The sequence below is a fragment of the Cetorhinus maximus genome, chromosome 7, assembly GCF_964194155.1.
Source record: "Cetorhinus maximus chromosome 7, sCetMax3.hap1.1, whole genome shotgun sequence".
Lineage (NCBI taxonomy): Eukaryota > Metazoa > Chordata > Chondrichthyes > Lamniformes > Cetorhinidae > Cetorhinus > Cetorhinus maximus.
In genome coordinates this window covers 5,709,710-5,735,708 of record NC_135885.1, presented here as the reverse complement: position 1 = coordinate 5,735,708, position 25,999 = coordinate 5,709,710, and the positions used below count along the sequence as shown (strand labels likewise).

The 25,999-nt window shown below is 44.2% G+C and overlaps 3 protein-coding genes across 6 annotated transcripts in view; all 3 read right to left on the bottom strand.

The window, feature by feature from the left end:
- The window catches only part of LOC144682565 (BTB/POZ domain-containing protein KCTD14-like), a 1,380,231-nt gene that overhangs the window by 629,618 nt on the left and 724,614 nt on the right, over nucleotides 1-25,999 (bottom strand). The window lies entirely within an intron of this gene.
- Nucleotides 1-25,999, bottom strand: part of ints4 (integrator complex subunit 4) — a 445,537-nt gene that overhangs the window by 200,602 nt on the left and 218,936 nt on the right. The window lies entirely within an intron of this gene.
- The window catches only part of rsf1a (remodeling and spacing factor 1a), a 111,620-nt gene that overhangs the window by 61,123 nt on the left and 24,498 nt on the right, over nucleotides 1-25,999 (bottom strand). For both annotated transcript variants that reach the window (XM_078544959.1, XM_078544960.1), the window contains exon 2: nucleotides 4,641-4,732. In XM_078544959.1, the coding sequence (XP_078401085.1) occupies nucleotides 4,641-4,732 (92 nt within the window). The remainder of the gene's footprint in view (nucleotides 1-4,640; nucleotides 4,733-25,999) is intronic.

Genomic DNA, 25,999 nt, shown 5'->3' with positions numbered 1-25,999 from the left:
ACTCAATTTTTGACTCTCCACTATCGAAGGCATCAGGAGTTTGATGGAATAATCTCCACTTACCTGGATGAGTGCAGCTCTAACAACACTCAAGAAGCTCAACACCATCCAGAACAAAGTATCCTGCTAAATCAGCACCCCACCTTAAACCTTCACTTCCTCCACCACCAGCACACTGTGGCTGCAGTGTGCGCCATCTACAACAGGGGTAGGGAACCTTTTTCTCATCAAAGGCCACTCACACATGGACAAAATCAGTCGCGGGTCACACACACAAAACCAACGTAATTAATTTTTTTAAAGAGAGAATACAGAAACATTCAACTCACCCACTGCTTTAATGCGATGGCTGAGTTTGCTTTTCCTTAATGAGTAGCACAGCTTCTGTGTCTCAATCACAGCACTCCGGAAATTCCGCTTAACTTTTTGCTTGCTTTTCTTTCCCATTCTCTCTGTCTCTCTTTTTCTCTCTCTCTATCCCTCTCCTTTTCCCACTCTTGTCCCATTCCCAAAGCAGCCCAGGCCAGTGATTCAACAATCCAAGGCTCTGGTCAACTCCCAGAGGGGCTGAGTCCATCCCGGGACACCAATGGAGCTGGGGGTGTGGGTGAGCCACCAATGGAGCCTGGTGTCCTGCCCCCTTCCTCCTCCGCCCCTGCTTATTCACACTTCACCACCCAATCAGCAGCTGGCGGCTTCCTGTCGCCACCCTGCGCTCCTACCCCTGGATCTCGGGCCTCACTCTCCCCCCACAGCCTGGGCCTCTGGTGACTGGGGCTGAGGCTCGGGTGGAGAGCAGGGCCGGATTTTGAAATCACCCTGCGGGCTGGACAAAAAAGTGCAACGGGCAGGATCCGGCCCCCGGGCCAGGGGTTCCCCAACCCTGATCTACAAGGTACAGTGCAGCAACTCAACAAGGCTTCCACAGCAACACCTTCCAAACCTGCAACCTCTACCATCCTAGAAGGATAAGAACAACAGATGCAGCTCACCTGCAAATTCCCAAGTTACGATACATATCACCATTCCTTCATCACTACTGGATCAAAATTTAGGAAATCTCTCCCTTATGGCATTATAGGATCACAGAGACTCCAGTAGTTCAACAAGGTGGCACACCACCACCTTCTCAAGAGTAATTTGGAATGGACAACAAATGTCGACCTTTCTAGTTGCACCCATATCCCATGAACTAAAAACGTCGCACCAGACAGTGTCCATCCCTCACTGGTGTCAAATTCTAAGTCAGGGTCACAGCAGGGCATTAAATGGGATTAGGGAGTAGAGGAGGGAAAAAAAATAGCTGGAGTTTTTATCCCCCAATTACAATCCAGTAAATTCCACTGGAAAATACACGTGGATTGATCAAAGATGTAATTGGAACAGGAGGCAGCTATTCAGCCCCTTCGCCCTCTCCAGCATTAAATTAACCATGATTGATCATCAGGATTGACTGTCAAGCACACTGTAGTCTGCAGACAGTCACCATTTAGGCTCACACAAGTAGAATGGCCATTTGGAAGAGCTACCAGGACTGCTACGCCTCTGCACTGGTGAGGAGAGGATAGGAAACTTTTAAAAAAAACACACGTCACTGCAGTACACTTAAACAGCACCCTGCCCACCAGATATTCACAGCCCACATTTGTCAATTCATCTCTCTGACCAAGACAATCTATTGTTGGATAAGCAATGATGTTCTTCCCTGCCACCCCGAGTTACTATAAGCAACAAATAACCAGACCCGGATCAACACAAGAAACATTCCACGCATGCAATAAAATGGAAATGAAAGGGGAAGGATGCCCACCAAAAACTATTTTTTCTCTTGTCAGAGGCAGACATATCGAATATGTATCCCCAGGATTGCGTGCATTTTAGAATAAGTTTCAAGCTGATTATTTTTAATTTTGACTTATATCAGGTTTGAACTATTAAGACGACTTGTATTTGTGCAGCAGCTAATTGCATCTCAGGGACATCCAAAATACTTCACATACATTGCATTAGCTTTCTGAAAGTCAGTGACTGTTATGTAAGCAAATTTTGCTGTCCAGTTTTGAGCTATTCAAGGTTACAAATTCACCATAGTCGTACTAAACCATTTTGACAGGTACAGTGGATGGATGTGGTTTGAAGGGTTCAAACTCATGAGGCAACAGAAATCGTAGGCACTCTTCTTTGTGTACCTGTGATGCAAAAGACCAATTTCATCACTGGAATGATGTAAAATGCCTCTCATTTGTCCTTGACAGGAAAAGCAAGTCCTTCATTTTGCCTTTTCCACCTTCTGCTACTGAAGATGCCAACTCTTGCTAAGACAAGGTTCCCCATGTGTTGACTGGTATTCTACACTGTGATCTATCATACCTTGTTCAAACATCTATTTTTACAGCCAAGCCTAGACAGAAAGCATCAGCCAGCTGCTTGAACATAAGGTGTGGGACACAGTCGTTAGGCCAGTGAAGCTACAACCCAGCATGAGGCAAATGCAAGAGAGAAGGAAGGAGAAAAGTGGAAACTTATGCACCCTGCAAGCAGGTAGCCATGGAACACTTAAAATATCAGGGGGCAAGTCAAGTACAGTATAAGAAAGTTACAAAGGCAGGTCAATATGGATATATTACTTTGGGCTAGCTTTCTTCATTATAAATCAACCTTACCAATGAGTGATGTCAAGTACACTTAGACAAATAACTCTCCAATATCCCCCCTTAAAAAAAGCACCTCTGTAACAGGTAATGTGGGAAGCTGTAGGCTACAGTTCTGGGCACCCCAGGAAACTAAAGGCAGCACAGAAAGGTACAGTAAGATTCACCAGAATTATAGCAGGAATGAGAAGTGAGAGTAATAAAGGAAGGCACAAAGAAATTGGGGATTATTTTCCACTGGAAGAGGTGGGGGTGAAGGGGGAAATCTAAATTAAAGTCTGCAAAGTTATGAAGTATTTTGGTAAGATAAATACAAAAAAAAAGATTGTTACTGATTCACCACCAGTAGAAATAAGGAGTCAGTCATAACAGTACAGATGGAGACCATTCGGCCCATCACTAGTATAGAAGGAAGGAAGAACAGGCTGAGCAATATCACCAGAAAAATGAAGAGGAAAGCTGAATTTTTTTTTTGAATAGAAGAAAGAATGGTTTACCTCAAATGGCTATTTGCACACGGACTATAGCATCATATAAACAGGAATCGTTGTTTGGCTGTACAGAATTTGAGTATCGCTGAAGGAGAGAGAGAGAGACATTTTTTGTCAAAGCTTCTCATGCATTCATCAGGACAGTTCACAAGAAAATACCAGTCGGGGAAACAACAAATTCATACTATATGAGAAGAGAGTGCTGTTGGTTGGCAAATGGGCTCTGATTGATAGAGGCATTGCCACGGAGAATGCATCAGTTGATGGTAACTGACAGTTAACTGCCAAGCACTGTTTGAAATCAGCACTGTTCTCATACAGTATAAATTTGTTCTTTCCCCAGACATTGGCATTTTCTTGCAAATTGCCCTGAGTGCAAGGTGAAAAGCTTTGACAAAAAATGTCTCCCACTCTTTTTTTTAGCGATACTCCAAAAAGAATTGGAGAAGTACCCGAAATGGTGAATTTAAGAGGATATGGGGAAAGCGATTTCATTAAACAGGCCTAGTTAAATTATTAGCACCAATACAGGCATTTTGCCCTCATTCTGCACATTAATTCCTCTGATGCTATGGTTATATTTTTTGAGTTTTATGGTTTTATTTTCCATTCTACTTAACACAGGAACTTAAAGCAGCCAATCTTGAAGCAAATAAGCTGAACTACAGAAGTAGTGGAATGTGGATTTATGCCAGTGGCTGTCTAAGTAGCAGGTCTTGGAACTTGGAACATTCACTATACCACAAGGAAAGCCACTCCATCTTGACTTCCAAAGAGTCGTCGTATTGGATTCAGAACTTTATAACTCTGTTTCTCTCCCCACAGATGCTTTCAGACCAGAGGTCTTCCAGCACTTTGTTTTTATTTCAGATCTCCAGCATCCACAGTATTTTGCTTTTATTATCTTAACATCCATGCTGGACCCAGTACTGAATTTTATCAAAGGTATGATGATGCTGACTTGATAATAAGCCACCAGAACCTAGAAGTGTTTTCTTTAAAATTAATGCTTGGGCTATTTATTGCCCATCCCTATTTGGCTGAGAAAATGGTACTGAATGGCCTTCTTGACCTGCTGCAATTGGGGTGATGCAGCTGCTGTTACAAAGGGAGCTCCAGAATTTTGATCCACTCGGATGCAATTTTAACTCAAACCAAAAGGTAGCTTTCAAGAAATGCAGCACGATTGTTGTATGTAGGATGGCCTCGCCCCTGTTGTGAAGTGATTGCCCACTAAATGTAGAGATTACAACGGCTCAGAAAAAGACTGGTTTTCCACAGCTGCATTATGAAACAGCAATGTTGCATGCACAGGAGAGAGCAGGGTCATTCCATACCTACATAGACATACTTTTAAAAATATGCTCTCATCTAAGATATGATTTCAAATGAACTGGGCAATACTAGCTGTACTAATTAAGAATGCTCTCGTATGACCAACTCTGAATGACACGGCAGTGCTTCAATACTATAGCAGGGACAATATAAAGTTGTTTACCCTGAGAAGGTACTTTTCCCATCGATCAAAGCTCACAGACTTCCCAATCTTCCTCATCAGCTTCAGGTGAAGGTCCACCAATGGCTGGGGAACTGTAGGAAATAAGGAGGTGTTGGGTTAAGAATTTACTTTGCATGAAAGAAACGGAATTACAATTGTGCCCTGCAGAAATCAAGCCTATTAATTTACTACCAGTCTCCTGCAGTGTTGTACAGGAAGAGTCAAGACAAGTCCAAGCTTCATATGTAGGGTTAGATGGCTTGGGGTTCAATTGAACTAGTGTGTGCAGATGGAGCACAGTCCCATTGCAAAGTCATGCCTTCATATTTCCACTATAAATTCCCATAAGCGTGTTTATAAGGAAATTTGCTAGAATGCTTGTCATGTTGTTAATTATGCTCTCCTGGTATTGGCAGCACTGTAGCTTCTCCACTGGCAGGATTGTGTAATTGCAGTTCGATATAATATAAACTACCCATGTATTCATAGAAGCATGGAAAATTTATAATAAAAAAAAGACAGCAAATGAGGGCAGACTCAAGTTTTTTTTTAATAGATCACAAATGAATCTCTCACGCTGTTGCATTCCTAGATATAGGAAGTGTAGTCTGGAAAAGTTTGAATACAATGTGATGACAACAGATCCTTAAACAGATAACTGAAGCTAGCACTATAAGAAGAGAAAAATAAATATAATAAGCTAGAGCAATATCAAGGAGCATAATAGATTTGGTTTGACACTATATAATCACAGCAGGAAAAGTCAACTTAGACAAACCAATACAAACTGAATAACATGAGTAGCTTGCTACAGTGAAGACTTACCGGTGACCATTGGCACTTTGTTAACTGTGCAGTCAATTAATACTTTGAGAGGAGCAATCAGCGCTCAATGAATAAATTCAAAAGAGCAGCAAGTAGAAGAAGTGGATACCACAGAGTTAAATTGATAACAGTAGCAGCAAGCAACATAAAGCTAGCAGCAGGGAGCAGAAAATTCATAAATCATCAATGGCCCCGTGCTTGGCCAATGAATAAATGACTTCAGGAGCAGGATCGTATCTTTGATAAATTCATGTGTGGCACTGTTAATCTGTAGGTTGGTACAGGAAGCTGCAAATGGTGCCAGAAGGATTTGAGAATGGGTTGTGATGGGAGTTTTTTTTGGGAGAGGTGTGTGTGTGAGCAAGGGTTGGAGGGGACCTCAGACCATGATCAGTTCCCATAATCTCTCCTCCCCTCCAAATGTGTGCCCTCCCCCTCCCACACTCCTCTCTCTCCAGCACAGAGGCCTTTTGTAACCTGCTTGACTTCCACCTGACAAAAATGTCATTGTTTCCTAGGGGCAGGAGCAGGAATCGGATCCCGGAGTCAAGCGATGGCTGGATCCCGTCAGAAACAGAGTGCCGAGAAATACAATCATCTTCAAATAAAACATTTTAAGCTGGAAAACTGAAGAAGAGCCAAGGGAGTGAAGGAGGGCAGCCCGCCAGCTGAAAAATTACACACCCAGCAATGAAAGATAAAACAAAACCTTGAAATCAAGGTCTTGGGAAAAGAGAGCAAAGTAACTTGATGCCAACAGAAGAGAGAAATTCAAGATGAAGACAATTTTTAAATTTGAATTGAATGTTTTGAAACAAACATATACACAAAAAAAATTGAAAGCCTAAATAAACTTTTTAAAAAGTGAGCTGCCCAGATAGGTACTTTGCTGCAGGCTGGAAAATAAGATGGTTCATGGAGATTCTTAACATCAGTCTCTGTGAAGGTTCAAAGACTATGTACTTCATCTGGTGTCCAAATTGCAAAATTATGCTACAAGCTTACAAAAACAAAAGCCATAATAAAAGCAGACCATAGGGACTTGTAATGGATAAAAATTGACATGGAATCAAATGGTACAGACAGAAAACGCACAGACACACAATTTTAAATATATTATGGACATAGATAGCCCCATAGAACGGCCAAACACATGCAGATGAAATTCAACACAGAAAACTGTCAGGTGATATATTTTGGTAGGAGAGACAATACAAGCTAAACAGGTAAAATTTTAAAGCAGGTGAGATGTGAAGGGGAAACAAGAAAGAGAGAGGGGCTGGAGGTCAGCAATTAAAGGATCACTTGTCAGACATTTTCTTGCACTCATCCGGTGGTAAATGTCAAGATTAAACTTGACCAGACTACGGGGATGCTAACATAGTGGTTACGTCACTGGACTTGTAATCCAAACCCTGCTGGACTAATAATCCAAAGACATGACTTCAAATCCCACTAGAGCACCTGGGGGAGTTCAAATTCTAATTAATTAATAAATCTGGAATAAAATGCTAGTCTCATTAACAATTATCATGAGACTAACAGATAACACCCATATGATTTACTAATATCTGTCAGAGAGGGAAATCTGCCGTCTGACCTACATGTGACTCCAGACCCGCATCAATGTGGTTGACTCTTAACTGCCCTCTGAAATTGCTTAGCAATTAGCAGTCGTAGGCAGCTCCACACCACCTGCTCAAGGGCAATTAAAGATGTGCAATAAATGCTGGCCTAGCCGGTGATGTCCGCATCCCAAGGATGAATCAGAAAAACATTGTCATCATACTTGTCAGAATTGGAACACAATTATCTTGGGGCTGTGTGTTCATCCTTGCTCACCTGAGATACAAGACAAAAGGTGCATTAAGTCCTCATCAGAGGGTTGCAGATGATACTGCACTAAGCATTCCACACCGAGAAACACCTTCAGTAGCAGACAACCAGGCTCACGCCTGTGAAGTGTTTGGTTTGACCATCAGCATCAGGAAGACAAACGTCATGGTCCAGGACGTTGCCATTCCATCATCTATCAGCACTGACAATGTGACCCTGAAGATTGTTGACAGCTTCACATATCTGGAGTTCACAATAAGGGTCAGCAATCTGGCACTTGATGCTGAAATTAACACAAACACCACAAAAGCTGCAGTCTGTTATGTCCAAGCTGAGTGAGAGAATGTGGAACAGCAACCTGGCTGAGAACACCAAACTCTGAGTCTACCAAGCCTGTGTCCTCAGCACACTCCTCAACAGTGATGAAACCTGGACAACATGTGCTAGGCGGGAGAAAAGGCTGAACAGTTTCCACCTTCGCTGCATCAGACATATCCATGGCATCTCTTCGCAGGACAAGGTCACCAATTCAAAGTCTTGGCATGAGCTCATTCCATCAGTATACACTCATTGCTAAACCAACAGCGTCTGCACTGGCACGGCCACGTTCATCGAATGGATTATGGCCTTCTGATAGGTGAACTGGCCACTGGGTCACTACCTTCTAGATGTACATATCTCTGCCACAAGGACATCTGCAAGTGAAATGGCGGGCACCGGCAATGGCAAACAGGAGACAGTCGCTGATAGCCATGACCTCTGGAGGCTGACTGTTTGGAAGAATTTTGGAAGAGACAAGCAGAAACAAAAATACTAGCTGGCTGAAAAGAGGGCCCAGAGAAAACAGAGACCAGTGAATTGTGCACCTTCTCAGCCCACTGTCTTTCTTTGCAGCAAACGTGGCAGAGGCTGCCATGACAGAGTGGAGTTCCTGAGCAACACCAAGCGACACTTAACAGAGTTCACTGCCAGGGCACAAACCATCATTTTACGCCACGACGGGTGCAGGAGAAGATAGAGAGATAGGAAGGGTCAAGTCCATAAAGGGATCTGAAACCATAGAGTCATAGAGGTCTACAGCACAGAAAAAAGGCCCTTCGGCCCATCAAGCCTGCGTCGGTCAAACAAGTACCTAACTATTCTAATTCCATTTTCCAGCACTAGGCCCATAGCCTTGTATGCCATGGCATTGCAAGTGCACATCCAAATACTTCTTAAATGTTGAGGGTTTCTGCCTCTACCACCCTTTCAGGCAGTGAGTTCCAGATTCCCACCACCCTCTGGGTGAAAAAAATTCTTCCTCACATCCTCCCTAAACCTCCTGCCCCTTACCTTAAATCTATGCCCCCTGGTTATTGATCCCTCCACCAAGGGGAAAAAGTTCCTTCCTGTCTACCCTATCTATGCCCCATCATAATTTTATACATTTCAATCATGTCCCCCCCTCAATCTCCTCTGCTCCAGGGAAAATAATCCGAGTCTATCCAATCTCTCCTCATAACTAAAGCTCTCCAACCCAGGCAACATCCTGGTAAATCTCCTCTGCACTCTCTCTAGTGCAATCACAGCCTTCCTATAATGTGAATTCCAGAACTGCATGCAATTACTCTAGCTGTGGCCTATCCAGCATTTTATACAGTTCCAGCATAGCCTCCCTGCTCTTATATTCTATGCCTCGGCTAATAAAGGCAAGTATCCCATATGCCTTCTTAACCACCTTATCTACCTGTCCTACTACCTTAAGGGGCCGGTGGACTTGCACACCAAGGTCCCTTTGAGCCTTGGTACTTCCCAGGGCCCTACCGTTCATCGTATATTCCCGTGCTTTGTTTCGGTCCTACCCAAGTGCATCACCTCACACTTATCCGGATTAAATTCCATTTGCCACTGATCAGCCCATCTGGCCAGCCTGTCTATATCCTCCTGTAATCTAAGGCTATCCTCAAGGAAAATATTACAAATCAAGGCGTTGCTTAACTGGGAGCCAATGAAAATCAGCAAGCACAGGGGTGATGGGTGAATGGCACCTGGTGTGAATAAGGACAAGTGCAGATTTTTGGATGACCTCAAGTTTACAAAGGATTGAATGTGGAAGGCTGGCCAGGAGTGTGTTAGATGAGAACTTGTTTACAAGAACCTATTTCAAAAATGCCTGATATGAGGTCAAGTACTTTCTTGTATTAGGAGTTCAATTTTGATCTGCCTCATCACTTTTGGTGTACGTAGTCCTCCTGTGCTGCATTTGCACAATATCTTAATATAGGTAAGGTTAGAAATGCTGAGAGCCCCAGATGCTGCATGATACAATCACAATATTACCGCAGTTACAAAAGCATATCATCACTGCATCTCAGACCAAGGCTCTCAACAACTTTGCTCAATCTTCTCATCAGTCAATAAAAATATAAAAAGCCACTTTCCAGTTGATCAATCACAGCATCTACAGCACCATGGCCCAGGGGCCACTTGCTCTTTCAAAGTGCCAGCTCGTGCACAGAGGGTTGAATGACCTCCTCCTGTGCTAATCAATTCTATGCAATTTTGTTTGCAAGTCATCAGCCCGCGCCTGGATATTATCCAGGTCTCACTGCAAGCAAGCATAGGCTGCTTTGTTATCTGAGGAATTGCAAATGGAGTAGAACATGGCAAACATCAGTGAAAAGCCGCACTTATGACCTTAATCACAGGATCGCTACAGCATAGAAGACGGCATTCTGCCCGTTGTGGCTGTGCCGGCTCTCCATTGGAGCGATTTACCTGGTGCCACTCCCCTGCCTTCTCCTCGTTACCCTGCACATTGAATGAAAGAACAAAGAACAAAGAAAAGTACAGCACAGGAACAGGCCCTTCGGCCCTCCAAGCCTGCGCCGATCATATTGCCCGTCAACTAAAACATTTTACACTTCCGGGGTCCATATCCCTCTATTCCCATCCTATTCATGTACTTATCAAGCTGCTTCTTAAACACCACTATCGTACCTGCTTCCACCACCTCCTCTGGCAGCGAATTCCAGATACTCACTACTCTCTGCATAAAAAACTTGCCCCGCACATCTCCTCTATAGTTTTCTCCTCTCACCTTAAATCTATGTCCCCTAGTAATTGACTCTTCCACCCTGGGAAAAAGCTTCTGACTATCTACTCTGTCCATGCCACTCATAATTTTGTAAACTTCTATCATGTCGCCCCTCAATCTCCATCGCTCTACTGAGAACAATCCAAGTTTCTCCAACCTCTCCTCATAGCTAATAACCTCCTGACCAGGCAGCATCCTGATAAACCTCCTCTTCACCCTCTCCAACACCTCCAAATCCTTCTGGTAATGTGGCGACCAGAATTGCATGCAATATTCCAAGTGTGGCCTAACCAAGGTTCTATACATTCTTCCTTTTCAGATAACAATCCAGTTCCCTCGAGTGCCTTAAATGAACCTGCCTGCACCACACTCCCAGGCAGTGCATTGATGATCTAACCAATGATGAAGTTTTTCCTCACATTGCCTCTTTTGCTAATTACCTTAAATCATGCCCTCTCATTCTCGATCCTGCCACCAAAAGGGACAGTTTATCCCTGTCTACTCTGTCCAGACCCCTCATGATTTATGATATTCCCTCTCAACCTTCTCTTCAAGGAAACCAGTCCCACTTCTCCAACCTACCTTCGTAATTGAAGTTCCTCATCCCTGGGATCATTATGGTGAGCCTTCTGCTCACGCTCTGTAATGCCTTCATGTCTTTCCTGAAGTGTGGTGCCCAGAACTGGACACAATACTCCATTTGCGACTGAACGTGTGTTCTATACAATTTGACATAAATTCCTTGCCTTTATACCTCATGTGCCAATTATAAAATCTAGGTTGCTGCATGTTTTATGAACCACTCTCTCAACCTGTCCTGCCACCTTCAATGATTTATGCACATAAACACCTCTGCGCCTGCACCCTCTTTGGGATTGTACTCTGTTTTATATTGTCTCTGTGCTCTTCCTACCAAAATGAATCACTTCACATTTCGCTGCATTAAATTTCATCTGCCATTTGTCTGCCCATTCCACCAACTCGTCTGTGTCCTTTTGAAATTCTACACTACCCCCCCCACCCTCACAATTCACAATACTTCAGAGTTTCCTATTGTCTACAAACTTTTAAATTGTGCCCTGCACACGGTCTAGGTCATTAATATACAATCAGGAACAGCGAGAGTTCCAACACCGACCCCTGGGGAACTCCACTACAAACCTTCCTCCAGCCCGAAAAACCATTCATTAACCGCTACTCTCTGTTTCCTGTTACCTGGCCAATTTTGTATCCATGTTGTTACTGTCCCTTTTATTCCAAGTCCTATAACTTTGCCTACAAGTCTGTTGTGTGGCACTTTATCAAATGCCTTCTGAAAGTCCGTGTACACCACATCAACAGCATTACCCTCAACAATCTTCTGTTACCTCATCAAACAATTCCAGCAATTTAGTTAAACAAGATTTGCCCTTAAAAAATCCATGCTGACTTTCCTTAATTAACTGGCATTTGTTCGTGACAATTAATTTTGTCTCAAATTATCGTTTCTATATGATAGAAGAGATTTCTACATGAACGAGGACTTATAAATGAAAAGAAGCTCATTTGAAGCAGCTGAAAATATTCAGACTGATGGCACTGCCCCAAGGAACCCCAGCAGCAATCTTCTCAGGCTATGCTTGGCACCCAGTAATCATTTTCCATTGTGCCAGGTATGAGTTAAGCCCCTAGAGAGATTTCCCTCCAATCCCCATTGACTTCCAACTTTTTATTCAAGGCTGTTTATTGCCCCACTTGGTCAAATGACACCCAGATGAAGGACAGTCACTCCTACCTCACCTCAAGAATTCAACTCATGTCCATGTTGGGGCAAAGGCTAGAGGTCAAGATGTAAGTGATTACGGTGGAACGAGTCTGAGCATCGGCAGACAGGTTACTGATTAGCAAATTCCACTTGGCAGCACTTGTTGATGTCACGTTCCATCACTGTGCTGATGATTGAGAGTTGTCTGATAATGCAATCAGCTGATTTGGATGTCCTTTTTGGAGAGGGAAAATTGGGATTTAAAAAAAAATATTATTTTACGGGATGCGGGTATCGCTGGCTAGACCAGCATTAGTAGCCCATCTCTAATTACCCTCAAGGTAGTGGTGGTGAGCTGCCTTCTTAAAGTACTGCAGTCCATGTGATTTAGGTACACCCACAGTGCTGTTAGGGAGTTCCAGGATTTTGACTCAGCAACAGTGAAGGAACAGCGACATAGTTCCAAGTCAGGATGGTGTGTGGGTTGGAGGGGAACTTGTAGGTGGTGGTGTTCCCATACATCTGCTGCCCTTGTCCTTCTACGTGGCAGAGGTCACATGTTTGACAGGCACTGTCAAAGGAGCTTTGGCGAGTGGCTGCAATCCATCTTGTAAATGGTACACACTACTGCACTGTACTCAGTGGTCAAGGGAGTGAATGTTCAAGTTGGTGAATGGGATGCCAAACAACGGGCTGCTTTGTCCTGCATGGTATTGAGCATCGATTGTTGTTGAAGTTGCACTCATCCAGGCAATTGGAGAGTATTCCATCACACTCCTGACTTGTGGCTTGGAGATGGTGGACAGGCTTTGGGGAGTCAGGAAGTAGGGTTACTCATCACAGAATTCGCAGCCTCTGACCTGCTCTTGTAGCCACAGTATTTATAAAGGCTAGTCCAGTTCAGTTTCTGGTCACTACCAGACTGCTGATAGTGTGGGAGCCAGTGATGGTAATACCATTGAATGTCATGAGGAGATGGTTAGATTCTCTCTTGGAGGAGATGGTCATTGCTTAGCACTTGTGTGGTACAAATGTTTCTTGCCACTTGTCAGTACAAGCCTGAATGTTGCCCAGGCCTTGCTGCATATGGACATGCACTGCTTCAGTATCTGAGGAGTTACAAATGTGTGAACATTGTGTATTCATAGCAAACACCCCCACTTCTGACCTTCTGATGGAAGGAAGGTCATTGATGAAGCAGCTGAAGATGGTTGGGCCGAGGACACTACCCTGAGGAACCCCTGCAGTGATGTCCTGGAACTGAGATGATTGACCTCCAACAACCACGACCATCTTCCATGGAGCTAAGCGTGACTCCAATTAATAGAAAGATTATCCCTTTATTCCAATTGGCTTCAGTTTACAAGGGCTCCTTGATGCCACACTTGGTCAGATACTGCCTTGATGTCAAGTGCAGTCACGCTCACCTCATCCCGTGTTCAGCTCTTTTGTCCATGTTTGGGCCAAGGCTGTAATGAAGTCAGGAGCTAAGAGGCCTTGCCGGAACGCCAGTGAGAGGGTTATTGCTGAATAAGTGCTGCTTGATAGCACGATTGATGACCGCTTCCATTAGTTTGCTGATGGAGAGTAGACTGATGGGGCAGTAATTAGCCAGGTTAGAATTATCCTTTTTGTGGACAAGACATGGCTGAGCAACTTTCCACATTGCTGGGTTGATGCCAGTGTTGCAGTTGCAATGGAACAGTTCGCCTAGGGGCATGGCTAGTTCTGGAGCACAAGTCTTCAGTACTATTGCCAGGATGTGTCAGGGCTCATAGCCTTTGCAGTATCCAGTGCCTCAGCCATTTCTTGATATGAAGTGGAGTGAATCAAATTGGCTGAAGGCTGGCATCTGTGATGTTGGGTACCTCAGGAGGAGGCCATGATGGATCATTCACTTGGCACTTCTGGCTGAAGATGATTGCAAATGCTTCAGCCTCGCCTTTTGCACTGATGTGCTGAGCAACCCCATCATGGAGGATGAGGATATCTGTGGAGCCTCCTCCGTCAGTCAGTTGTTTCCCCTTTCAAGACTGGAGTGGCAGGAATTTTTTCACAATGTCTGATGGATGCCAGCATAATAGATGCCATTCTGGAGCAGCTTGGCTAAAGATGCAGCTAGTTCTGGTATTTAGCATTATAGCCGGGATGTTATCAGAGCTCGTAGCCTTTGCAGTGCACAATGCACTCTGCCTTTTTTGATATCACATTAGGTGAATCAAATCGGCTGAAGACAGACACTTGAATTGGTGGTGGCCTCAGGAAGAGGCAGAGAAGAACCACTTACTCAGCACTTTTGGCCAAATAAAGCTGCAAATGCTTCAAGCTATGTCCTTTGCACTCGTGTGTTGGGCTCTGTCATCATTGTGGATGAGGCTGTTAATGGAACCACCGCTTGCTTCCCCTCATTACCAGCTTAATTATCCAGCACTGGATGCGGGCAAGTTGCAGGACTTTGACCTGATCCATAAATTGTGGGATTGATTCACTGTCTATAAGGAATTTAAAGGAGAAACCTCTTTAGAGAGAGAACAGTGAGAATGTGGAACCTGCTGATACCAGGGACTGAAGCAAACAGCATAAATGCATTGAAAGCAAAGCTAGATAACCTCATGAGCAAGAAAGGAATTGAAATTATGCTGATGGATTTAAATAAAGAGGGAGAGGAGACTTGTGTGGAAAATAAACACCGGCATAGATCTGCTGGGAGAAATGACCTGTTTCTGTAAATGCAATATAGCACGTTGCTTTCACTGTTCAACATGTCCTGTATTGTAGCTTCATCTTAACAAAGTGACACTTGTTTTGAAATGCTTACATAGGATATGTGCTCTATTAAAGCTTGCAAAGGTTTTATTAAGATATTTGTAAATTGTTTATGGCCTTTCCCAATGCCAGTTGAATTTATACAAGTCATGGCAGTACGGAGGAATTTTAAAAAAACAAAATTACTCCACACACAGCCACTTTATGGCCAGACCCTGCAACTTTTTGTATTCATTCATGGGGTGTGGATGTCACTGGCTAGGCCAGCATTTATTGCCCATCCCGAATTGCCGTTGAGAAGGTGCTGGAGAGTTGCCTTCTTGAACTGCTGCAGTCCATGTGGTGTAGGTACACCCACAGTGCTGTTAGGGAGGGAGTTCCAGGATTTTGACACAGTGAAGGAACAGCGATATATTTCCAAGTCAGGATGATGTTTGGCTTGGAGGGGACCTTGCAGGCCATGTGTCTGCTGCCCTTGTCCTTCTAGGTGGTAGAGGTTGTGAGTTTGGAAGGTGCTGTTTAAGGAGTCTTAGCAAGTTCCTGCAGTGCATCTCATAGATGGTGCACACTGCCGTCACTGCATCAGGGAGAGAATGTTTGTGGATGGGGTGCCAATCAAGTGAGCTGCTTTGGCCTCGATGGTGCCAAGCTTCTGGAGTGTTGTTGGAGCTGCACTCATCCAGGCAAGTGGGTAGTGTTCCATCACACTCCTGACCTGTGCCTTGTAGATGCTGGAAAGACTTTGGGTAGTCAGGAAGTGAGTTACCCGCTGCAGGATTCCTAGCCTCTGACCTGCTCTTGTAGCCACAGTATTTATGTGGTTAGTCCAGTTCAGTTTCTGGTCAATGATAACCCCCAGGATGTTGATAGTCGGGGATTCAACGATGGTAATGCCATTGAATGTCAAGGGGTGATGGTTAGATTCTCTCTTGTTGGATGGTCATTGCCTGGCACTTGTGTGGCAATGAACATTATTTGCCACCTGTCAGCCCAAACCTGGATATTGTCTAGGTCTTGCTGCATTTGGACATGGTCTGCTTCAGTATGAGGAGTTGCAAATGGTGAACACTGTGCAATCATCAGCAAACATCCCCACTTTTGACCTTATGATGGAAGGAAGGATCATTGATGAAGCAGCTGAAAGATGGTTGGGCCTAGGACACCATCCTGAGGAACTTCTGCAGTGATGTCCCAGGACTGAGATGACTGACCTCCATCAATCACCACCATCTTCCTTTGTGCTAGGTGTGACTCCAACCAGCCGAGAGTTTTCCCCGATTCCCTTGACATCAGTTTTGCTAAGGCTCCTTGATGCCACACTAAGTTAAATGCTGCCTTGATGTCAAGAGCAGTCACTCTCACCTCACCTCCAGGGTTCAGCTCTTTTGTCCATGTTTGAACCAAGGCTATAATGAGGTCAGGGGCTGAGTGACACTGGAGGAACCCAAACTGGGAGTCAGTGAGCAGGCTATTGCTAAGCAAGTGCCATTTGATAGCACTGATGATGACCCTATCCATCAGTTTATTGAGGATGGAGAGTAGACTGATGGGGCAGTAATTGCCTGGGTTGGATTTGTCCTGCTTTTTGTGTACAGACATATGTTTCCACATTCTGGGTAGATGCCAGTGCTGTAGCTATACTGGAACAGCTTGGCTAGGGTGCAGTAAGTTCGGGAGCACTAGTCCTGAGTAGTACTGCCGGAATATTGTCAGGGCCCAGAGCCTTTGCAGTATCCAATGCCTTCAGCTGCTTCTTGATGTCACATGGAATGAATAGAATTGGCTGAAGACTGGCACCTGTGATGCTGGGGAGCTCCAGAGGAGGCCAAGATGTATCATCCGCTTGGCACTTCAAGCTAAAGATTGTTGCAAATGCTTCAGCCTTACCTTTTGCACTAATGTGCTGGGCTCCCCATCACTGACAGTGAGGATATCTGTGCAGCCTCCTCCTCCAGTGCATTGTTTAATTGTCCACCACCATTCAAGACTGGATGTGGTAGGACTGCAGAGCTTAGATCTGATTCGTTGGTTTGGGAATTGTTTAGCTGTGTCTGATTGCTTGCTGCTTATATTGTTTGGTGCACAAGTAGTCCTTTCTTGTACCTTCATCAGGTTGACACCTTATTTTTAGGTACGCCTGATGCTGCTCCTGGCATGCCCTCCTGCACTCTTCATTAAACCAGTATTGATCCCCTGGCTTGATGGTAATGGTAGAGGCCATGAGGTTACATATTGTGGCTGAGTACAATTCTGCTTCTGCTGCTGCTGCTGCTGATGGTCCACAGTGCCTCATGGTTGCCCAGTCTTGAGTTGTTAGACCTGTTTGAAACCTATCCGATTTAGCAGGTTGGTAGTGCCACACAACACGATGGAGGGCATCCTCAATGTGAAGACGGGGCATCATCTCCACAAGGGCTGTGCAGTGGTCACTCCTACCAATACTGCCATGGACAGATGCATCTGCTGCAGGCAGGTTAGTGAGGATGAGGTCAAGTATTTTTTCTCTTGTTGTTCCCTCACCACCTGCCGCAGACCCAGTCCAGCAGCTATGTCCTTTAGGGCTCAGGCAATTTGGTCTGTAGTGGTATTACCGAGCCACTCTTGGTGATGGACATTGAAGTCCCCCACCCAGAGTGCATTCTGTGCCCTTGCCACCCTCAGTGCTTCCCCCAAGTGGTGTTCAACCTGGAGGAGCACTGATTCATCAGCTGAGGGAGGTTGCGTTGTGGTAATCAGGTTTCCTTGCCCATGTGTACCCTAATGCCATGTGACTTCTTGGGGTCTGTAGTCAATGTTGAGGACTCCCAGGGCAACTCCCTCAAATGTGCTACCACCTCTGCTGCAACTGTCCTTCCAGTGGGACAGGACATACCCAGGGATGGTGGTGGTGGTGTCTGGGGCATTGTCTGTAAGAAAGATGAATGGGAAATGTTGACATAGTAATCTGCAATGGTAACAGCGAACAGAAAAGCTTAAGCAATGGGAAGTAGGACTTGAACAGGATTTATAGATGCATAAATAATGTTCTCTATACCCCCAACTCTTGCAATTTTCCTGTTTTTTTAAAAAACATATGAACAAGGAGCAGGGGTAGGCCATTCAGCCCGAGTCTGCTCCGTCATTCAATAAGATCATGGCTGAGCTGATAGTAAACTCAAATCTGCATCCCACCTACCCCTGATAACCCATCACCCCCTTGTTTACCAAGAATCTATCTATCACTGCCTTAAAAATGTTCAAAGACTCTGCTTCCACCACCTTTTCATGAACAGAGTTCCAAAGACTCACGACCCTCAGAAAAAAATTCTCCTCATCCGTCTTAAATTGGTGGCCCCATATTTTTAAAGAGGGGCCCCTAGTTCTAGATTCTTCTGCAAGAGGAAACATCGTCTCCACATCTACCTTGTCAAGTCCCCTCAGGATCTTATGTTTCAATCAAGTTGCCTCTTACTCTTCTAAACTCCAGTGGATACAAGCCTAGTTAGTCTGGTAAACCTTCTCTGAACTGCTTCCAATGCATTTACATCCTTCCTTAAATAAGGTGACCAATACTGTACACAGTACTTCAAATGTGGTCTCAGTCATGCCCTGTACAACTGAAGCATAACCTCCCTACTTTTGTATTCAATTCCCCTCGCAATAAATGGTAACATTCTATTAGCTTTCCTAATTACTTGCTGTACTTGCATACTAGACTTTTGTGATTCATGCACTAGGACAACAGATCCCTCTGCACCTGAGCTCTGCAATCTCTTGACCTTCAGATAATATGCTTCGCTTTTATTCTTCCTGCCAAAATGGGCAATTTCACATTTTTCCACATTATTCTCCATTTGCCAGATCTTTGCCTATTCACTTAACCTATCTATAACTTTTTGTAGCCTCTTTGTGGTTATCAGCAAATTTGGCAACCATCCCTTCATCCAAGTCATTTATATAAATTGTAAACAGTTGAGGGCCCAGCATTGATCCCTGTGGCACACCATTCCTTACATTTTGCCAACCTGAAAGAGATCCATTTATGCCTACTCTCTGCTTCCTGTTATCCATGCCAATATATTACCCCTTATACCATAAGTTTTTATTTTCTGCAATAACCTTTGATGTGGCACATTATCACATGCCTTCTGGAAATCCAAGTACAGTACATCTACAGCACATGTTACTTCCTCAAAGGACTCCAATAAATTGGTTAAACATGATTTCCCTTTTACAAAACCGTGTTGACTCTGCTTGATGACCTTGAGCTTATCTAAGTGCCCTGCTATAACTTCTTTAATAATCGCTTCTAACATTTTCCCTATGACAGATGTTAAGCTAACTGGCCTGTAGTTTCCTGCTTTCTGCCTCCCTCCCTTTTTGAATAATGGAGTTACATTTGCTATCTTCCAATCTAATGGGACCTTCTCCAAATCTAGGGAATTTTGGAAAATTAAAACTATCAACTGTCTCACTAGCCATTTCTTTTAAGGCTGTTCAAAGAAACTATCCCAAAAACATTAATGTACCCCTCATCTAGGCTATCTTTGCCCATCTGACTTTTCCAATCTATACGTAAATTAAAATCTCCCATGATTATCGCGGTGCCTCTCTGACAAGCTCCAATTATTTCTTCCTTTATGCTCAACCCTACCATGTGGCTACTGTTAGGGGGCCTGTACACAACTCCCAGAATGGCTTCTTGCCGTTATAATTTATTTCTACCCAAAATGCTTCTATATCCTGGTTTCCTGAACTTAGTTCACCCCTCTCTATTGTGCTAATACCATCATTAACTAACAGAGCCGCCCCTCCACCTTTTCCTCTTTTCCTGTCCTTCCTAGATATCCTGTACCCTTTAATACTCAGGTCCCAATCTATGTTCTCCTGCAGCCATGTCTCCGTAATGGCTATCAAATCATAATTATTTATTTCTATATTGATGGTGGTGGCGTAGTGGTATTGTCACTGGACTAGTATTCCAGAGAGCCAGGCTCTGGGGGGACTGGGGTTTGAATCCCGCCACGGCAAATGGTGAAACTTGAATTCAATAAAAAATCTGGAATTAAAGATGTCTTGCGATGACCATGAAACCATTGCCGATTGTTGTAAAAACCCATCTGGTTCACTAATGTCCTTTAGGGAAGGAAATCTGCCGTCCTTACCTGCTCTAGCCTACATGTGACTCCAGACCCAGCAATGTGGTTGAACCAGGGCAATAAATGCTGGGCTAGCTAGCGACACCCACATCCCATAAAACAATTTTTTTTAAAATGCGCTCTCAGTTTGATGGGAAATTGCAGCAAAAAAAATCAATGGCAGGTTGGCAAAAACACCCCAAATTAAATTGGGTTTCTATACTGTGTGTTCTCCATTTTCCACCAACAGCAGCAGTCCTGTCTCAAAAGATTTTTGTATTGCAACGTATAACTTGGTCATTTTCACCGGCAATTTTCGTGTTATTAAATTTGTCCACTTCACAGTGTAGCCACAATCCCAACATGTATTCTTAAACTACGATAACAGCTTCATCAACATCCGCTTTCTAAATCATTTGCCTAAATATCCTGGAAAGCGCCCTTTTGATTACTTGTCCCTGAAATCCCTCGGCGGGTTGTTAAATCACGTCGCCCACGTGGCTTCGATTGTAAACATTGTAGTAACAATATGCTTCGCGCATAATATCATTAAAACAGTGAATGAAGCCTCTTCTTGGCACCCGTGCAAACTGACGCCTTAAATGGAGCAAAAGAAACACTGCCATCTGCATTATAGCCGGGATTAAACACGGACAACCAAAAAAAAATGCATAATAGACTGGATCCTTCTGCGCCAGATTTAAAACGGATACACAGGATGCGAGTCTGTCACAACCCATCCATTTAAAAAGATAAAGGGAATATCGAGTTATTTAGCCCAAATCGGCGTTTAACTGCTGTTAGCAAATTAATTTCGGCGTAATCCCGATTGGACTCGATTAATTGAAACATATAAAAGCTAAATCTTGACCATTTTGAGTGGGTTTGGTGTTTGTGTGTGTGCAGAGTACAATTGCCAACATGCAGAACGAAAGGAGATTTAAAAAACGCCAACCCAAAATGGACAGGGCAGGTTGTTTGAAAAGGCTGGGATGTCTACAATTATTATTTTCTTTTTTTTTTAAAAAAAGGAGTTTGTGATATAGTTTTTTTTTTAAAAATGGGAGTAAAACAGAATTTGGAAATCTGCACTACAGTTGGAAAGAGAGAGCCGCAGTCCGTCCCAGTTTGTTGTAAAATAGAAGCAGCGCCAAGAATGGAATCTGTGCCAAAACACATATCTCCCTCTCTCCAAATGAAAAAAAAAGGCAGCCTGAGAAAAGGAACTACGCCCACATTAAAAAACACGATTCAGACCATCAGGGCCCCTACATGGAACAGAAATGCGTGCAACATGTGGGTGGGAAGAGAAAAAATATCAGACCCCCTGATCCGAGGTCCCAGCACAATGCCCAGTCCGATCTCGAATAGACAGAATCGACAGGTGCCAGCAACAAAAAGAGTAGTCAGCAAGTTTGTTTCCTCGAACGCGTGCGAGTTGATCATGTTTTAATGAGTTCTGAAAGAAACATCCAGAGGAAACTCGGAAAAGCCATCAACGGACCAAGTTAACCAACTGCTTCTCAAAGAAAGCACACCAGGACGCACCTGCGACTTGCTAACCGAACAAAAAAAAATACTTCATCAGGAAAACATGCGACTTTGCAACAGTAATAAACGTTTTACTGCTTTGTTTAAAAGCCAAATTTGGAGGAATAGCAGACAGTCAAAAACTTCCAAGCCAAGTGATCGCAGAGCAGAGCTCAGCACACCTCAGGCACAACCATGGGATTTGAAAAGTGTGTCCCTTCGACAGGATAATAAGGGCCCCAGTATCCTACGCTGTGCCATATGGGGTGCATTGAAAGGGGATCTGGAAATATCTTCGAAAGGGGGAAAAAAAAAATGTAAGACTGCGGGGAGCCAGGCTAGTTGGACAGCTGGTCATTTTTAGTGTTCTTATTGATAAAAGTTTCCTTTTTTTAAAAAAAACAACTTAAGGTTGACTCCAGCAAGGAGCAAACGCCTTCAAGCAAGGAGAGGATGGGAATGACACGGAGGAAGATATTTTTAAATAAAATATTTGAAGTTAGTGGAATTCCTTGAGTTCCCACTTTACATTCTTCTAAATTTCAATTTTAGAATCTTGATCAGAGCCAACTTTTCATATAGTGCTTTATGACCTCAGGGTGTCCCTAAAATTTATAAGCAATAGATTTAAGTTTCTCTTGGTATTCAACAGAAAGAGAAACGTTGGCCAAGATTCAGGAAAACTCTCCACTCCTCTTTCAATAATGTCATGGGGTCTTTTAAACCAAGTAGATGGAACCTCAGTTCATAATGCAGTCCCACTGAATGCAACCCTGCCTCAGTACTGCAATCAGTTGTCAGCCTAGACTCTATGCTCATGTCTGTGAGTGGTAATTCAACCCACAACCTACTGAGATAGAAGGGAGTGAGATATATAGGTCTCCTTCACAAGTGATGGCAGTGGGGCAAGGAGTGAGTTGCCTCACCTGCACACACTTATCAATGATCAACATTTAAACTTAATTTCCTCCTTTCCTGTAAGGGCTGATCCTTGCTGGATACAGACAGATTGGCATCTCTGATACCTTTTCCCACAAAGTATTGACAGTTTATTTGATTGTGGAAGGAATTAGAGTCAGGCCTGATCCAGTTCTCACTTCATTCCACTGGATATTAATCAAGATATTAAGCAAAAACAAAAGTACCTGGAAGAACTCAACTCTGTTGAAGAGTCATGCGGACTCGAAACGTTAACTGTGCTCCCTTCCATAGATGCTGCCGGACCTGCTGAGTTTTTCCAGGTATTTTTGTTTTTGTTTTCGATTTCCAGCATCAGCAGTTTTTTGCTTTTAAGATATTAAGCAATCCTGGCTAATTTCTTCACTCCCTGACTCAAGGCGCTGAGGCCAAACAGAGTGATACTACCATTGTCCTCGCTGAGATCACAATCTCTTAACTTCTACTTGGTACTATTTCCACCTCATTTGCACCTCCCCCATCTCCACTTCCCAAACACAAAGAGTAAGTCTACCAATCTCACCTACTTTACAGTATGGTAGCAATGTATATACCTTGTGGTACAAAGTTCAACTGTAGAATTAAGACTTTCCTGTCTGAAACCCAATAATAAATTTGCAACTGCAACATGCTTTAATCTGTCTTTTAATAAAGAGATAAATGTTCTTTGTTCACTGGTAGCCTGCAAGGAATCACATCCCTCCCACCACACCAACATAGCCCCCTCCCAATAAGGAACCACAGTGAAACCCCCCTCCCCAAACAACACAGCCCCCTTCCTGCAAGGAACCACATTGACTCCACCTCCTCCTCCCCACCACCCCACAGCCAGCAACACCACAGCCCCCTTTCTGCAAGCAACACTGACCACCACCCCCCACCCAAAACAACACAGCCCCTTATCAGTGGCTGCTCTTCCAGGGTATGCACACTGAATACTGTGCCCCGAGATTTGAGATGTCATCGGCAAGATTGCTGGTGATGTGTACTCACTCTTACTAGTGATGGTTTCACTGGGGAAATAAGACAGACTTCCAAAGAGTCTATTGTTTTGCTTATCAGATATCTGAACATGGCACTTTCTAACAGACATTGAACTGTGGTAAAGGAAATAGTACCGCTTGATTTTCCTGTTCTCTAACCCACCCAGAGTTTGAGGTAAATTGTTGCAATCTTGCTGCTGCCCAGCTTTAGCCAGATAAGAAGTGAAGCCAAGACCTTCCTAGCCTACATCCTACATCATATCAACAATCTCCAGTTCCCTAGCCCCAACCACCTCCTCTTCACCAGGGACGTCCAATCCCTCTACACCTCCACCCCCCACCAGGATGGTCTGAGGGCTCTCCACTTCTTCCTTGAACAGAAGCCTGAACAATCCCCATCCACCACTACTCCCCTCTGGCTGAACTTGTTCTCTCACTGAACAATTTCTCCTTAAATTCCTCTCACTTCCTCCAAATAAAAGGTATGGCTATGGGTACCTGCATGGGCCCCAGTTATGCCTGTCTCTTTATGGGGTATGTGGAACATTCCTTGTTCCAGTCCTACTCCGGCCCCCTCCCACAACTCTTTCTCCGGTACATCGATGACTGCTTCGGTGCTGCTTCACGCTCGTCTGGACCTGGAAAAAGTTATTAATTTTGCTTCCAATTTCCACCCCTCCATCATTTTCACATCTCTGACACTTCCCTTCCCTTCCTTGACCTCTCTGTCTCAATTTCTGGTGATAGACTGTCCACCAATATTCATTACAAGCCTACCGTCTCCCACAGCTACCTTGACTACAGCTCCTCACACCCCGCTTCCTGTAAGGACTCCATCCCATTCTCTCAGTTCCTTCACCTCCGTCGCATCTGTTCTGATGATGCCACTTTCAAAAACAGTTCTTCTGACATGTCTTCCTTCTTCCTTAACCGAGGTTTTCCACCCACGGTGGTTGACAGGGCCCTCAACCATGTCTGGCCCATCTCCCGCACATCTGCCCTCACACCTTCCTCTCCCTCCCAGAACCATGATAGAGTCCCCCTTGTCCTCACTTATCACCCCACCAGCCTCCGCATTCAAAGGATCATCCTCCATCATTTCCGCCAACTCCAGCATGATGCCACCACCAAACACATCTTCCCTTACACCCCCCCCGGTGGCATTCCGCAGGGATCGTTCCCTCCGGGACACCCTGGTCCACTCCTCCATCACCCCCTACAACTCAACCCCTCCAACGGCACCTTCCCATGCAACCACAGAAGGTGCAACACCTGCCCATTTACTTCCCTCCTCCTCACCGTCTAAGGACCTAAACACTCCTTTCAAGTGAAGCAGCATTTCACCTGCACTTCCCTCAATTCAGTCTACTGCATTCACTGCTCCCAATGCGGTTTCCTCTACAGTGGAGAGACCAAATGCAGATTGGGTGACCGCTTTGCAGAACACCTTCGGTCTGTCTGCAAGCATGACCCAGACCTCCCTGTCGCTTGCCATTTCAACACACCACCCTGCTCTCATGCCCACATGTCCATCCTTGGCCTGCTGCAATGTTCCAGTGAAGCTCAACGCAAACTGGAGGAACAGCACCTCATCTTCCGACTAGGCACTTTACAGCCTTCTGGACTGAATATTGAGTTCAACAACTTTAGATCATGAACTCTCTCCTCCGTCCCCAGACCCTTTCTGATCCCCCCCTTTTCCAATAATTTATATATATTTTTCTTTTCCCACCTATTTCCATTATTTTTAAATGTATTTCCATCTATTGTTTTATCTCTACCTTTTAGCCTATTTCGATCCCTTCCCCCCACTGTCCACCCCCACTAGGGCTATCTGTACCTTGCTCGTCCTGCTTTCTACCCTTAATGTCACCATTAGCACATTTCTTAGCTAATATTACCACCGTCAACACCTCTTTGTCCATTTGTCTATGACATCTTTTGGCAATCTCCGCCTATCACTGGCCCTCTATCCAGCTCCACCTGTCCCACCACCCCCCTTAGACCAGCTTATATTTCACCTCTTTTCTATTTTTCCTTAATTCTGATGAAGAGTCATTCGGACTCGAAACGTTAACTGTATTCCTCTCCGCAGATGCTGTCAGACCTGCTGAGTTTTTCCAGGTATTTTTGTTTTTGTTTTGGATTTCCAGCATCTGCAGTTTTTTGCTTTTACCTTCCTGGCCTCTACAACTTAATATACTGATGGGCCGAAGTCAGGCTTCACAATTTTAGGTTCTCACAATGGCTTACTTGGTAGAGGTAGGGTACTACAGAGCTCAAACAAATCAAGTCAGACATAGCTTTGTTCCCAGTTGGTACTGAGCTCATCGATCTTAGCGAGGTTGGGAGAGGTCACACAATTGGGAAAAGTGTACTGGAATTGGAGAGGTACATCAACTAAGATACCCACAGTCGATTGCTTTCCAGCACTCCCTACTACAACAAACTTTACAGCACAAACAGGCCAAACAAATCTATGCCAACATTTAAACTTCAAATAGTCTTCCTTCCACTCTATCAAC